Here is a 15,542-nt window from a genome sequence, read left to right as displayed (position 1 = left end):
TTAGTACTTGGATATTATGTACGCTGTTGAGCAGTATCGCTGAGAAATTCGGGAAGTTCAGACGTATATTTCAAAATCTGTGAATTTAATAAAGATTAAAAATCTTTAAAAAAAAATGTCGAGTGATAGTGAGAGTAAAGTTGTGGTAGCAGGAAGTAGTGCAGAAGATATTGTGCAAAGAAAGAAGGTGAAGAGAAGCTCTGTTTGGGAACATTTTCAAGAAAAAGATGATACAAAGGCGGAATACACGCATTGTCACCATGAATTTAAAACTAAGTATGCAAATACTACTGGTTTATTACGCCATTTGAAGCATATGCATCCAAATATTAGTATATGTACTAGAAAAGAAACTGAATCGATATAAAATTTGTCGCATGTACAAAAATGATACGCGAAAGATTGTTAAACCAAAAGATATGACAGAAGGAATTGCTCGAATGATGGTTCTAGATCTACGACCTTTCGATACAGTTGAAGGCGTGGGCTTTAACGAATTATTTAAGCTTGTTCCCAATCCTTTCCCAAATCCCAACTCTTTCGGGAATCCCGATTCTTTCGAGAATCTCGATAAATTCGTGAATCTCGAAATTTTCGGGTATCCGTCCCGATCCGGAAAAAATTTCGTGTTCCCGATCTGACCCGATATTTCGGGGGTTCTTGCACACCTGTATATGGCATAGACACTCTTTTCCAATGTGTATTAGTCACGTCTAGTATTCGTACGTTTAGCACACGGTTTTTGGCACCCTCTCTATGTTATGTTTCTGTCTCGTTGTTGGTTCCACCTTTCATCAGTAGTTGGATGTAGTTGTACACGTAACTATCCCCCGCGACTTGACAATTCGAGATATTAAACATGCAGGAAGATGAGGCTGTCGCGACAAATCCAGGCTCAACCGAGCAATTAAGCTTTCGTGAGCGGATGCAACGTTTCAATCGGATGGCTAGCGAGACCGATCTCCATGGCAGGTCTAATGGCACTATCACACCTACTAAAAAGCGATCCGACAAGGTAATCGACATTCTTTCAATAATTCTTTTCTTTTCTCCCTCTTAAGACGATCAATAGCACTCATCGGAGTATTGTACTCCGACCGTCATATAGCATAGCAGTTACGCTATTTATTCTCCCCGGAATTACGTATTCTATAGTCATTCTGATCGCTGAAAAATTGTATAGGCACGTCATGGCTATAAGGTACCTATACAAGTAACTGTTTAATCGCGATAACAAAGCGAGCCATGCGAATAAGAAAAATAGCGCAGGTATTAAAAGATAAAGAACAGAGTAACGAAGCATGGTAATTACGGGAATAATGGATATCGATATCCATTCATAAAATATATTCTCATGGCGTTTGGAGCTAATTATTCGACGGTGTCGCGCACACACACTTCGAAACAGTCATTAAACGTACAACAAACGGCATAATCGTGTAGCTACTCTGATATATCCCTCATCTCGTATAAGATATCGACAAATTATTTTGCTCTAACAGAAAGCTTATATTATCTGACTATGATCTTCACGCGGATGTAATTCATGTGAGAACACGTATCAAGCAGCTCCCCAGTTATAAATAAGTATCTTTTATTTCCTCGAGATAAGATCGGTTAATAACATGAGGTGTTTTTAAACGTTTCGCTTTCAAATCATAACTACCCATCTGCGAGTTTGTTTCGCGTTTGACACTGAGTTATTGGAGAAAAAGCGAACGTACAGTCGGCGGACAGCCGGCTTTCGATATATCGAATAATCCACACGCAAGGATACACACGTCCTTTTTCTCCTTTTATTTGGCGAGGAAGGGACGCGGTGCGTACAGGTCTGGCTGCTCATCTTGCATACCGAATAGACTACTAAGAATCCTTTTCTCGTATCCTTTACACGCGCGCACCTCCCGCCAGTCAGCGTCCTTTGCGTCTTTCTCTATCTGCTCTCCCGCAGCTTCGCCCTCTCGCTCCCCCTCTTTCTTTCTCTTTCTCATCTCGTCTGTCGCTGTTCGTGCGCCGTTTATCGCGGCGAGCAATATTCATCGCATTTGAATATCCTGCGGGCGGTATCTCGCGTACCGATCAGGATGTTGCGTCGATGTTGCCGTAAATCATAATTAGCCGCGCCTGAAAATTAAAAGTGGAGGAGGCAGACGCGGCGGGAACGAGAGGATCCTTTCCGCCGCGGCCGCAAAGCTTGCACGATCACCACCGCTCGTCCTTTACGCGCTCGATCCTCCATCATAATTTCGATATGTTTATCGTGCCGAACGATTAAAAGGACCGGCCACGTGGAACCCTTAGCGGCAGTCGGAAGGAGCCCCCATTCGTGCTCGCTATGCTCCAACGCTGTGCCATGCTGTATGCACAACTCGCCGCTCGGTGAAGAAAACGTACCTTCCTCGACGCGCCTACATATTCTCAAGAATTTTCATATTCATTGTATATTCTGGAGGCTCTGCGAACAATAGAATATTGTCTGGGTGGCCTACAATTCCGGTATCTGGGTTGTTCATCCTTCGGAAGGAACGTGAAAAATCTCTCGGCTTCGTGAGAAACATTATTCGATATTCTCCCTAAGGTGAATGCGAGCGATGTAAAGTCAACCGGAAATACGAATCGTTTGGAAGGCGGGATTCGTCTACACTTCATTCGCCGCAAAGGAGCTCACGGGTGGCGCGTGGGCCAACGATAATTATTTATTATTCAGCTGTCATCATCTATTTGTGGCGGTCCGTCTTTCATGTACGCGTCCAACCAGCCGGGTTGTTAATTTTTATTAGTCGTGAGCGTGGATAGGGTTTCGGGACACGCCGAGAGAATCCTCTCGCCTCCGGACATCCTGTAATCTCTTGGGAGCTATCTCTCTCTCTCTCTCTCTCTCTCTCGAAAGAGAGAGGCAAAGCGTCCGGCCGGTCGAAGCTTTCTTTGCTGTAATTATCATGCAGCATGACCACGGTATTCCGCCCTTCGCATCCTTAATGAGCCCTTCGTCTAGCGCTGTGTCGCGTGCCGCGTCGTTTGCCAGTCGGTCGTCGCATCAACACGTTTCTCGTAATTTTCCCTCGTGTTTTCTTCGAAAGCCTCGTTATGGGTCATTGAATTCAACCGTGGCTACGTGTCGACGAATGATTATGGCACCGTGACGTCGACGATTAGGGAGAGCTCTGGGAATCGTGATCGAGAGGGCTCTCACATGTTTGAAAACGCATTGATGCATTAACACCTTGACTGCCATGCGTTTTGTCTATGGGATAAAATATTCAATTTTCGTGAGATATTATATTACATTGTCGTTTTATAATATTATCTGATTATTTATATTATTTGCAGTTCTTTGTTAACGACGTTCGTTTCATTTTAATTACTTTAAAATATTTATAGGAACGACAGTTATCACATCTTGTTAACTGTAAAGCGATATTCATTTTTAGTTGTACGAGTTAGTTTAGTTTATATTTTTTACTGACGCATCGTATATTTGTTTGTTTATTTATTCTTTTATTAATCGCTCAATGACGTGAAATATTTCCTGACCAACGTTATCTCTGGTCTATGGAGTCAAGCCGAATTTGGAGCAGAACAATTCACTTCCGAGTCGCTAAAGCGTTTTGTAAGTTCCCGTTCGCGCCAAAGGAAGGAAATATTAAAACGGTGCCGCGAAGTTAATGCGGTTATTCGTAGTCATCGGGCTTCGGTGCTACGAAGACCTGGCTCGTTTTTATGTAAATTCGCTGAAAATGTGGGTGGTAAAGAATACTATTGAAAGTTGTACCTTCGTGAGAATTTTCGTAATCGTATGTATATTTCTTACCCTTCATTCACGGAATACCTTATCCCCCTTGTATCCCCGACAACGTTGTAACGCGCCGCACGGAAACTTTACGCGTCTACGCCTATCTCGCCGTCCTTGGAAACAGGAAGAAACGTCGTTTGTTTTTCGCTGGTTTTCCGCGCTCACCTCTTTTCAGAACTTGCGCTTTTGAGAACTCGAAGAGAGCAGCAGCGTGGCACGCGAAAACGCGCTTCAACAAGAAAGCCGCTTTTACTTCGACACTTCGGGGGAGGACGCGTTCTAATTAGGATCACGCGTGTTCGCCTCTTCTATGAGCGAATCTTGTCGGTAGTCGGTCCTTTGTTGGCGTCGGTAGAAAGAGCGAGACCCAGGCTAGGAGATACTCATCGTAAAGGTACCTAACACGGCTATGCCGAACTTGGAGAATTTCTCTCGTATAGTTCCGCATACATTAAGGACCCTCTAGGTGAAACTTGCAGGGTAGTTTGCCTCCTGGCAAAAGGAGCGAGCTCTCTCGTTGAGGGCTGGTGAGGCGCGCGCGGCGCACGGCTGCTCAAGGACGAGCAGCAGCTACGCCGTGGCTGCTGGGTTCGAGGGTGTAAACCGCACAAAGTAATCTTACAGAATGTATATGCAAAGAGGTTCGCCGACGTAGAACGGGTGGTGAGAGTCGATGGGAGGAGGGAGAGCACAGCTTGCATGATCCCATCCGCGACAACACCGACAAGACATCCCCAGAGGCAAACTTACCTCATAGTTCGAAGACTCTTCGACCTTTCGCTCGCTATCGTCGTCTTTGCGATGCTTTTTAACTCAGTTACGAGGGTGTGCTTCCTTCCGAAAATTATTTAATCAATAACACACGCGAAGTGCGAGCAGATGGGAGTTTACCTGATCGTTGACGTTGATGTCAAATTGGGGAAACTGTTACACCGACGAATTATTCTCGTCGCTTTTTCGACGGATTTTGGTACGAGTTTAGGAGACGTTATTAATGGTTCGTTTGTTCTTGACACGCCGCAGATAGACTGATACGGTGCAAAAATAAATTGGTTTGTGTCCTGTTCACTTAATTGAACGAATCGAGTCGAACCTCGGTGACAAATGATCGCTTTATTTTTAAATAGGAAACTTGCTTCCATTAACATTTAATTCGTTGGCAATTAGACTTGGTTTGCGCGATAATTAAACACCGGTACGATTTAATAACCGGTCCGGTCCGGATAATTACAAGTCTGTGCGCGGCGGAGACGCAGTTCTACCGGCTAATAATTCATCGGCGTTAGGCCAAGAGAATATCGAGAGATCGAGGGACGCGATGATGCGCGACCCAGTTTCTGCTTGGCGCCATCGAGCACGGGACAAATTCACCGGTAGCTACCGAGATACACGACGCACCAATATAAACAAGCTTGTCTACAGGAGTAGTTAGCACCTACTGTTCCCCATGTAGCACTGCTAGATACGCCTAACAGGTCCGCCGACATTTATTCCGGCCTATTACGAGTTAATCTTGGAAGCATACACAGCGCGCATTATCATTTAAATTGGTGCCGTTCTACAAGCGCATTAAATTTATTTGCTTAACGGTCGTATCGTCCCACCCCTCGCGCTTTTCACAAGGAATTCTTTGCGTCTTCGTGCGAAGGTAGCTATACCTTATAGCCGATGGGGAGGCGACGAAAAATAGCTAGTAACCTTGCCATTGTTCGTACCGTATGACCCGAATAAAGACATCCGGCAGTAACTCGGAAGAATTTTATTAGCTTTTTATTCGATCGAGAGATACCACGGTAGAAGAAACTGTGCCAAGAAGTCGCTTGATTTCCTCGTCGTTTCGTGCCCGTCGTTCATCGCGAGGTTAAGTGTCCTCGTCGGCGGGTGTCCGTCTCCCGTAGTGACAGTCAGAGATTGCGTCGAAAACTGATTGTGACTGTCGCGATAGCGAACGAGTCTCCACCCTTCCGGGTCACGTCGTTCTTGGTGGTCCGGTTGTGAGATGGGGATCGTTTCTTTTTTTTTTTTTTCTCTCTTTCTACCGGTTCGCTCGACGAATTCTTCCGTTGACAAATTGAACGAATCTGTGCTCGGTCGACGTGGCAGCTACCAAAACGAATTCTAGAGAAAAACGAAGCTCACAAAGGGAAACGGCAGAAGAAGAGGCAAAGAAATCATGGTTGCGTTTCGTTTCGTGACTGTGCGTATGGTAATTTGTCCAAGACGTTATAACAATTGGTCGTTTACTCTTTTTTTTTACCAGAGACAAGGGAGAGACGTACATTGTAAATTCATTAGAGAGTTTTGAGTCAGGCCGCGTCTCTCGCGGTCAAGAGTGTCCTGAACAAATGGTTGTCAGTAGATCGAAGGAGGCGTAGTTCTTACACGACATTAGCCGCAGATAGAGGCAGATACTGTCTCCAATCCTGAAACGCACGGCAGGAGTGTAGGTATCTTCTTACTGATCGACCGGATGAAACCGGGGAATGACCGATCGAGCGATGGCATTCCTTTCTGCTTGGAAGGCAGAACATGGATGAAGACGCGTAATTTGTTATCGGCACTGTAAAATGCATTCCTCGGCCGGCAGGGAAGAAGGGCGGTTCGTTGCCAATTCTTATTGTATCCTTGTACATCCATCGAAAAATATCGAAGAATATGTTAGGATTGACTTATCCAGATTGTTTTATCAACAAATTTAATCCAATAAGAGTTAACAAACCATCTCCCCTTCCAGTAAGCTTACTTTATTATTTTCCATCGCACTGTCGTTACGTTTGAGTCTACGATTTCTATTTAGAATCCCTGTCTACGAAACCAGCTATCCCAGTCTATTTTATCTTGGAATATACATCGATGGATACGATCGCGTTCTCGCTTAAACGCCTTGTTCTCTGGAAGAGGCATATTTGTTTGGAAGGTTAATAATGTCTCTTTCACCGTTCGTGTAGAGAAACCGATAGGCCGGGCTCCACCCCTGATCCCTTTGGCCAGTCTCGCGAGGTCATCTGCGCGACATTCCATAGGCCCTTTCTTTCGACCGATACAAGGATGATATCGTCCGATGCAAATCTTTCTTCGTCGCGAGGATAATCTTCCGTTAAACGGTGGTGCCTCGGTGACCGTGAGGACCTAAGCTCGTACTTTATGCTAGTCGGTGGGTACCGGTAAGCCAGGAGTGTACCTTATCAGGAATCTGAGTCGCGCAGTGAGCGGCTATTTGTATTCATAAGTCCGCGGGAGGCCGGCGCTCGCTTCTCGGGGCCCGAGGGCCCGAGTCCTGGAGCCTGTCCTAGCTTCCATGGACCAACGGGTCCACGCCGTTCCCCAGGGATATCCGACCGTGGCGTAGCCCTGTACAGCATCGCTCGGTCGTGCTCGAAGGAAATGGAAGAACGAGAGGAAGAGGGCCACGTCATTCAACCAAGGCGCCATTCTCGCGGTCATCTTCGAACTGGCGGGGAGAGGGGGTCGAGAGTGTGCATGTACGTGTGCACGTCCTCCTTGGTCGCTGTGTACGCCGCGTGTCGGAGAATGTGACCAGTCATCGAGTTATTTAATTTTTCGAGGCACCCCTGTTGCGCATGTTTGCTCAGCCCCGCTGTGAGCACAAATTACCTCGCGACCGAATCACCTCCAGCGGACTATTCGGTCCTCGTCCTTGTCTACTCCTCCCCACGTGGCCGCTGCCAATGGCAAACTGCCATTCATGTCGGTCACACTTCGTGCCAGTGTAGTGTACTCTTTTCCCTTCTCTTTCCCCTCGCTTCAGACACTACTCTTCTCTTCTCTTCTCTGGAAACAATACGCACGACCGTATCTCCGTCGTTTTTTGCGCCGCTCTTCCGCCGTCAGAATCCTCTCAAGTACTCAAACTCTCGAGTTGATTTCTCGAGGAGACCCGTCGTAGTAAGAGATCGTGTCGAATATAGCGTTCCTTTATGACTGGTATCCCAGACCGATGAATCAAGCACGCCGGACACGGTCAGAGGAAACGGTTCATTAGACGCGACGATTGATCTACTGTTTCGATAATTAGCAACGGTCGGGTCACGACAGTTCAGTGTTACCAGAGACGCTCGGGGTTCGTTCGTTGCAATTGCGGGGGTGTTGCAGCGCAGCACCAGCTGATGACCCCCTTACGTCCGGAGGACACGAGACCAAAACGGACATGGCCGCGTCCCCCCGACGTGGTCTAGCCGCGTATATATACGGTCAGCCCACCTCGCTATCTATATGCTAATCCATTGAGATGGTACCCGCAGATTACACCTCGGAATTAGCCCAGAGACTGGGGTATCAGGGCCGCACAGACAGGCCGACCTCTCTACCTATACGTACCTTTATCCCACCTTATACACGTAACCTGTCCCGTCGAGCGCCTGCTCTCGCCCTGCACTTACAGGCCCGTGTGTGTACGGACTTGCATACGTACACAGGTAGATAGGTAGGTAGGTAGGTAGGTAGGTAGGTAGGTAGATACGGGCACATGCACAGGTGTGTACGCGTGTACCTGGTGGAACCGTGACACCGCGTTTGGCCGAGAGAGAACCTGGCGGTGACTCGGCACTTCCAGTTCGTTAGCCCGTGTTAATAACGTTAAAGAGGATGCGATAAACTCGTTAGGAGGACGAAACTACGCTCGAGGATGGTTAAGCCCGATTGTCGTGAGCTTACGTCGTTTCTTTCATTAGTGGGTTCCCTCGTAACCCACGAGGGCGAGAGATTCATGAATGAACGCGTTAAGGATGATTAACAAAGACTCGAGGTGAGAATTTCGGACAATCTTGACGTGACAATCGCGATCATCATACTGCTTGACAGTGTTACTCACTCGCCGTACGTGGTAGATTCGCGTCGATTAGCATTTGTAGAAGGTCCTCGAAACAGTGACACTGCCGGCAGAGCAATCGACCGACGACATTCGTACGATAGCTGTGCGCTCGAGCACCATGGTAAATTTATTAGTCGACGGGAATATGATCGCGCGACGCGTATTGCGGCACCGAGCTACACCGAGGGACACGATTGGTACGTACGAATATAATCCTGTCAACCGGAGGCCAGCCGGAGGATGGGAGGTGCGGAGCAGCGTCGATGCTCCATGTTCTCTATCCGGACCAAATTCGACGTGCTGCTTCGCGAAAATACGAGCTACCGGTTATGAATTACTCCCGGCGCTGGCTGGCCCAGCTAATAATCGTCTCTATGCCGAATTTCTCTGCGGTCGTGTAATCGTTCGGTGTTTGCCTTGTCGAACGTGCTCGGCAGTCACTCGCCTCGTATTTCGATATGAAAAATTACTCTGGCCCAAAGATCGAGCCCTTTGTTGTTGACATTTTTTTGGTAATGAACCTACTGATTCGAATTAAATGTCTTCGATCGAGAAGTGCAATTTTCGTACTTTATACACCACATTTCAAAATGTGTTCGTTTCCTGTTGACGTCTGATTTCTCTACTTTTGTTCTCCAATCATTTGGAATACGGAAGTTTGGATAACGGAATAGAGAAAATACTCAAACTTCAACTTTGTCCTTGTGCAAGTATCCTCTCGTCCATTTGACGTAAAATTCGTTACTTGCTCTTCCGCCGAGAGAACTCTTCTACCGTCTGTCCCTTTATGGGGGCGAATGCCGGGGCTAGAGGACGGGATGCCTGGCGCTGAACAAAGCAGCAGGCCAGTACCTACGACGGAGGGAGGGAGACGCGCGGTGTCGCGCGATTCACCCACTCCGCGTGTCCGATTCAAACAGCGGTCTGCACTTCGGCGCGATTTCGTCCGATTCCGGGCTAAACCTTGGATTATGATCCCGGACGATAGCGGCCGATGGAAATGGCGTTAGGTAGGTGGGCATCGGGGCTAGGTGTAGGCATTATGGTGGTCGTTGGGAGGCGTCGCCGAACGGAACGCTGAATCACCCAGCGAGAGTTTTCCTGTCAGCGGCAGTACGGCCGCCGCCATCCGACGAAGCCCCGTGGAATTGCCTCGTACGGCCACGAAATGAATGCGCGAACGCCCATTAGGGGAATAAATCAGGCCAACGTTATCCGCAGCGTCGCATAATCGATCTCGCGCGGCTCCGCTAATCCGGGCCTAATCGTTCGTCCATCGTCAGATCGTTAGAAAAGTTCCTCTTAACGATGCTCGTTAGGGAGGACCGAGCTTCTGCATTCATGGCGAAAGGCTTCCGATATGGGGCAACGTGGACGTTGAGAACTAGGGGATGATCTAGCAGGAGCTTTGTGGTATATGGAAGGGTGGGATCTTTCTGTGAGCGGTAGTTGACCAACTGACTCTGGATTTTTTCTTTTTTTTTCTTTGTGCAGATTTAAAGTCGCATCATTAGCGGCTAGGTACTTGTATGGTACTTATATTTTGTACTATAGATTTATGTCCATCAAGTATTGAAATGTTCTCTTCAGGCTTTGGAATGTCAGTAATAATTCCATGGAATCACTCAAAGTGCATTCATATTGAATATATTGAGCTATGACAGGTTAGTCTTTTTGGTTAGGTATTTATGAGTTATTTTGTTATGTCCTTAATCGAGCCAGTATAATCATTCTTTTTTTTTTCGCTAAAAGGAATTTCTTGATAGAAGTCATTTACTACGTCGTGGATCTTCCTTCAATTTGATAGTCCTTGATTCATCCTCGACGGTTTTACACAATGTATAAGTTCTTAATATGGGACAGGAGTCTGTGAGGATCGACATTTCATTCGATCACTTGTCGAAAGTAGTATATTTTTAACATTTTTATTCTTCTTCGATTCGAAGAAAATTGCCGAGGACAGCGAGAGTCAATTGACGAATTAAAACGCCAATTAGCTTGATACGTGGTATAGAAACGAACGACACGAATCCAGAGTGGTCGATTTGATAATTTAATAAACAGAGAAAGGTTTTTCCGGTCGAACGAAACGGGAGGGAAAACGTTCGAACACAGATGGGACGAAACATTGCGCAATACTCGATAATTACCTAAATCGTGAGTAATCTTTCAAATGGGTATCGGCAAACAGTTTATTAATATCGTTCGAGGGTGATCGTATACGTTAACGGGCGCATTAAATAGATATCCAGCTTTAATTCGTGAAATCGATCCTCCTTGCCCCGTCTCTGAGAGTTCGGTGGCTTTACGTCCGTCGTGTAGCAGGGATAAATTCGAGGGTGCGGCGAGTCGCGAAAATGTTTGGTTAGCATTCGGCTTATTGGCCGGCGAATGTTCGTGCTCTGTTAGGCATGTATGGATGGCCCCCAGGTTATAATAAAGCTAATTCTGCGGTGCTCTTGAGGCAGCTCGTGCCGCAACATGTTTTGCCTCCGCCATCCCGCCCCAACCCGTCACCACCACCGCCGCCGCCGCTCTTCCCTTTCTGCCTCCTTTTGCCGTTTCACCGATATCCAACCCTCTCTGTTTCCTCTCCTCTCCTCTTCTCTCCTCTCCGCCACGTTTTCTTCCACGCGCTCCAACAACCGAATATATTTATACGCCCCCTCGGAGGGGTAGCACACGTCCGTTTATTAAAACGTTTCCACCCAGAAGAGCAACCGCACACGAGTTTCCCTCCGCCCCTCCCCGCTTTTATTTCTCTCCTCCTTTTTTTTTCTCCAGCTTTCACGTACCACGCGGCTTTCACCGTTCTTTTCATTGTCCCGAAAAGAGAAGAGCACCGGCGAACGCGGGCCGTCAGCACGTGCGCCGTTGGTCGAGTGGTTCGAGTATCCGCGCCAGCGTTTCGCTATCCGGCGAAATGAACCGGAGAGCCGTATTTAATTTAATTAGAACGGAGAGAGGATGTTTTGGAATCAACGTCGACGGTAAGCGCAGCACGGTTGCATTAACAGGGCGCGATGGCCACGCGAAATTTCTCCCTTTGTACTCGTTTCTGCAGTCGTTCGCCTCTCCTCTCGTTCCTCCCTTGCGACGTGGGTAAGATCACAGTGAGAGAGAGAGAGAGAGAGAGAGAGAGGGGTTGGGTAAATCGTGAGACGAAGCGAAGAAAGCGAAGAACCTATCTCCGAGGAGGTTAAGTTTAGAAAAAGTTAGTCGCGCGAAGAAGTTTGAAGCAGGTGTCTGAATCCTCTCTCGAGAAGTTAGCCATCACTCGTAACACGCTCTTGTACGTATACATACGTATCTCCGATCGGAGAGTCAAATTGTTCCGCATACTTGCGGTGTATGGGAGAGCCAAGTACAGAGTGGCACGGGCATTTGCCGCGCGAATTAAAAAGCTCCGCGGTGGAATTTAAATTACTCGTTGCTCGGCTGCTCGCGTAATCGTAACGGTTGTATAAATAACGGCGAGTAAAAAATTAGCCCCGAGATAATATCTGAGGGGCGTCTACGCGCAGCGTGAAGTCGCGATAGTCGACGAAATTCGTGGAACGAGCTGTACAGCTCTGACAGGCGCCGTGTTACGATCGATTAAACGAACAGCCCAGACGGAGGGTTATAACGACGCCGTTGCATTAATTAATTCTCGGTGATCTCAATTAAAATATTAATTACAGGAGAAACAATGACTCGCTGACGGATCCAGGCACCGATGAGGATAGATCTGTGTCTTGCCTCTATTCTCTCTCCTTTTCTGCCTATCCTTCTATACCGGCGCGTCTCGTCCCGGTTCTCTCCATCTCTCGAGCTGGCAACGATGAATCAGAGGAGCGATCGTAGCGATGCTATTACGATTACCGCCCGTCTGTAAGCTTATCTGATAACCACCCCATTACAGTGGTGGTTCTCGCGGCATCGGCGAGACTCGTTCGTCCGTCCGATGTCTTGCGTTCGTCGTCGCGCCAACACGGAACACAAGGACCATTTGCATATTTCCGAACGGAGATACGCCGAGGGAAACAAGTGTCCCCTGTCGGCGAATCTCGTCGAGCGTCGAGGATCGTTGGAAAATCAATAAAACCTACCGAGAGTGACAAGGATCTTAACGTCCCGGTTCTTCTTTTTAAACCGGTGCATCGGCGAGAGGTGTTCCACTTATCAGAAACCGAGTGAGCGTTCCGAACGTCCCAACGCGGACAAGTTTCTGGACAAGTTGTCGTTGGTTCGTAATCTCTCGGCGAGATCTCTCGTACGTCGCGAGCCGAACGGCCTGTCAGAAGCCAATCGAATTCGTTCGCGGGGCCCCGCGTTCGCGCGATTATTGTTAAACAGACCGGGCAATAACAACCGCTTATTGAAAATACGATTGTCGAATCACTGATGGAGGATAACGTTGGAGGGCACGTCCATATAATAAAGACTATCCTCTCTCTCCCCCCTCGCCATCCATCGTGTGGACCGATGCATTTGCACGACGGACAACTCTCTGCCGGGAGAGTGAAAGAGAGAGAGAGAGAGAGAGAGAGAGAGAGAGAGAGAGAGAGAGAGAGAGCACACGAAAGCTGGGAACGTAGCTGGCTGCACCACCTGACGCGACGGGGGGTCAGCGGTTCTCATTCGTCCTGCGATTCATTCTGCGAGGGAAAGACGAGCGAAGACGCGAGGAGGAAATATCGCTCGATGACACGCGTTACGACGAAGAGATTGTCAGAGACTCGAAACGACCGAGGCGAATTTGCATACTGCGAGAGGAGCATTGCGAGACCGCGCTGGGATTAGCCCGCGAAATTAAATTAAGCGTGGAATGCGCGCGCTATGCCGGTCAGGCTTCTTCTTAAGCCCTCGCGACCAGCACCTTTCGAATCGCCCTCTCGAATCACGATTTCACTTAAGGACACGCGAGGCGGTTGGTGTCAATCGATAGAGATATATCGGACCTGGCTAATGATGACTCGGCCGAATTCGGCCCGAGTTCCCCGCCCGTTCTCCTCCCCTTCCCTTCGTTCAAAGTAATTTACGAGGAGTCACCATTGATTCGGATACGAGTGTCGATGTGAGCACCTCGAACGGACGACGCAGCCGTGACGAGTGAAAATACAAACAGTTTAACAGGGATGAGTAGTCGTTTAGCGTTCTCGGAGATCAGCGAGCCTCCGCTCCTCGCTGCCTCCTCTTCCTTCTTCGCCTTCGTTTTCTTTCTCGGTTCAATCGTCTCAATCTTCCGTCTCTTCCCAGCGAGGCTTCCTTTCGAGTTCGCCTCGCGGACCTAGGTGTGGTCGTTCGTTGCGAAAAGTGTCGCATAAATCGAGAGAGGATCACGGTTCAACCAGTTGCTTGCAAGACTGTACCCCACTCGCAAGAAAAGTTGCCAGCAATTACTTTCATTTACAAAGAAATCTGAAGAGCAACGGTGAAATCTGTATCGAAGCGTCGCTCGAAGGAAATTACATTCCCCTGTCGTGGAACGATTTAGAAGGCAGACAGACGATCGCTTTGAGACATTTATCGAAGCATTAGCCCTCTCCCAGTTTCGCGATCCTGACGGAGGACACGCTTCGTCTCTATCAGCAAACAGAGATGAAGTTAGCCGTAGGCTGGCTGAAACGTTTGCCCACGGTCCGGTGGTGGTCGACAGGGATTGCGTAAGTTGGTCCAGCCTCCTGCAGTCTTGCGTCAGAGAATCAATTATTGGATCCGTATATCAATCTGATGGACCGAGGCACGTTCGTGGTGCGCGCGGCTCCCTGCTGCTTTTACGCATTTTCTTCTCCCCGAGCTCCTTACGTTCGTAAGAGAAAGACGAAGCAAAAGAGAGAGAGAGAGAGAGAGAGGAGGTATATGGTCCTGCAGGACCATATAGAGCGATCGCGCGCGCCGACGACCGGTTCCCTCGTGGTGTGTTTCACGGCGATCCACGGCGTTCGGCCCATCGCGCGTGACGTACCGCGTAACGTTGATTTCTCGAGCGACTGACTGATTTTCTTCTTTTCCCCGCAGGGCGCCGACGAGGATGACAGCGCTTCCGTTGCCTCGGTAAGTTTATCGTTGCATCGTCTTCCGTGGATCGTGATTATCGTACGCGAGGCCAACTCGAGCGAGAATTTGGACCGTGTTCTGCTCGAAAAGAGAGAGACGTAATATGGAGAGAGAAAGAGAGGAAGGATACGTTCGGTTCGAATGATAAACGCACGCGATCTCTGTATCGAGATCTTAATTAAAATTTCCCCCTTCTAATCGCGCCGTGGATCTCTCTTCGACGCGGTCCCGTTCGTGTTGGCCGTTATCGCTCGCCAGCTCGATATCGCGAGTAACCCCTGTTAATTGAGGCAATTATTGCTTTGGGAAGTAGCAACTGGACGGGAAGTCACGGGAGTGGTTGGTCAGAGCGGCGCAAGGGGATTATCAGGCATTGGCGAAATTGGCTGCGGAAGAACCTCGCCTCACCCGACTCAAGGTATGTCAAATTTACTTACGCTGTTTAATTCGAGCATATTTTCCCCCTTTTTTTTCTTGATATTTGATCGTTCGTAACGTCGTACCAAGATACAGGCTGTTTTGTAAAGTCGTCTCTTGTAAATTTCTTCCAACTTACTCGAAGCGATTCTACCACGGTTTCTCCGGGTCAGCCGGAGTTTCGATCGCGTGTACGACGATCGGTTAAAAAAAAATTGTAGATTCGCGAGCAATTTGTTGGGGCGGTGTGTTTACGGTGTTCACGTAGAGAAAGGGGCGCGCCGGTCCGCGCAATGGATCTCATTGAATTACGGCCAGGCCGCCTCGGGTGATAATGACAAAGGTGGCGGGCCAGAGGTTCGGAAATATAATTACGGTGTGGCTTACCGTAGGCCTGGGATCAGGCCGTTATTACACGCACGGCAGAACTTAACACCTGCGGCGTTGTAAATTCGCCGT

At 48.3% G+C, this 15,542-nt stretch overlaps 1 protein-coding gene across 6 annotated transcripts in view; it reads left to right on the top strand.

Moving 5' to 3' along the window:
• Window positions 1-15,542, top strand: part of LOC122533110 (ankyrin repeat domain-containing protein SOWAHB) — a 134,263-nt gene that overhangs the window by 2,716 nt on the left and 116,005 nt on the right. For 5 of the 6 annotated variants that reach the window (XR_006307647.1, XM_043662502.1, XM_043662500.1 and 2 more), the window contains exons 5-7: window positions 866-1,015; window positions 14,628-14,663; window positions 14,980-15,084. Coding sequence is in view for 5 of the 6 variants with exons in the window: in XM_043662502.1 (XP_043518437.1) it covers window positions 866-1,015; window positions 14,628-14,663; window positions 14,980-15,084 (291 nt within the window). In the remaining variant the exon portion in view is untranslated. The remainder of the gene's footprint in view (window positions 1-865; window positions 1,016-14,627; window positions 14,664-14,979; window positions 15,085-15,542) is intronic. The other variant, XM_043662503.1, reaches the window with a different exon arrangement.

This window comes from Frieseomelitta varia, unplaced genomic scaffold (assembly GCF_011392965.1).
Source record: "Frieseomelitta varia isolate USP_RPSP 00005682 unplaced genomic scaffold, Fvar_1.2 scaffold_495, whole genome shotgun sequence".
NCBI classification, from domain to species: Eukaryota; Metazoa; Arthropoda; class Insecta; order Hymenoptera; family Apidae; genus Frieseomelitta; species Frieseomelitta varia.
Note: the sequence above shows the minus strand (reverse complement) of the source record. Positions and strands in the feature narration are given on the sequence as shown.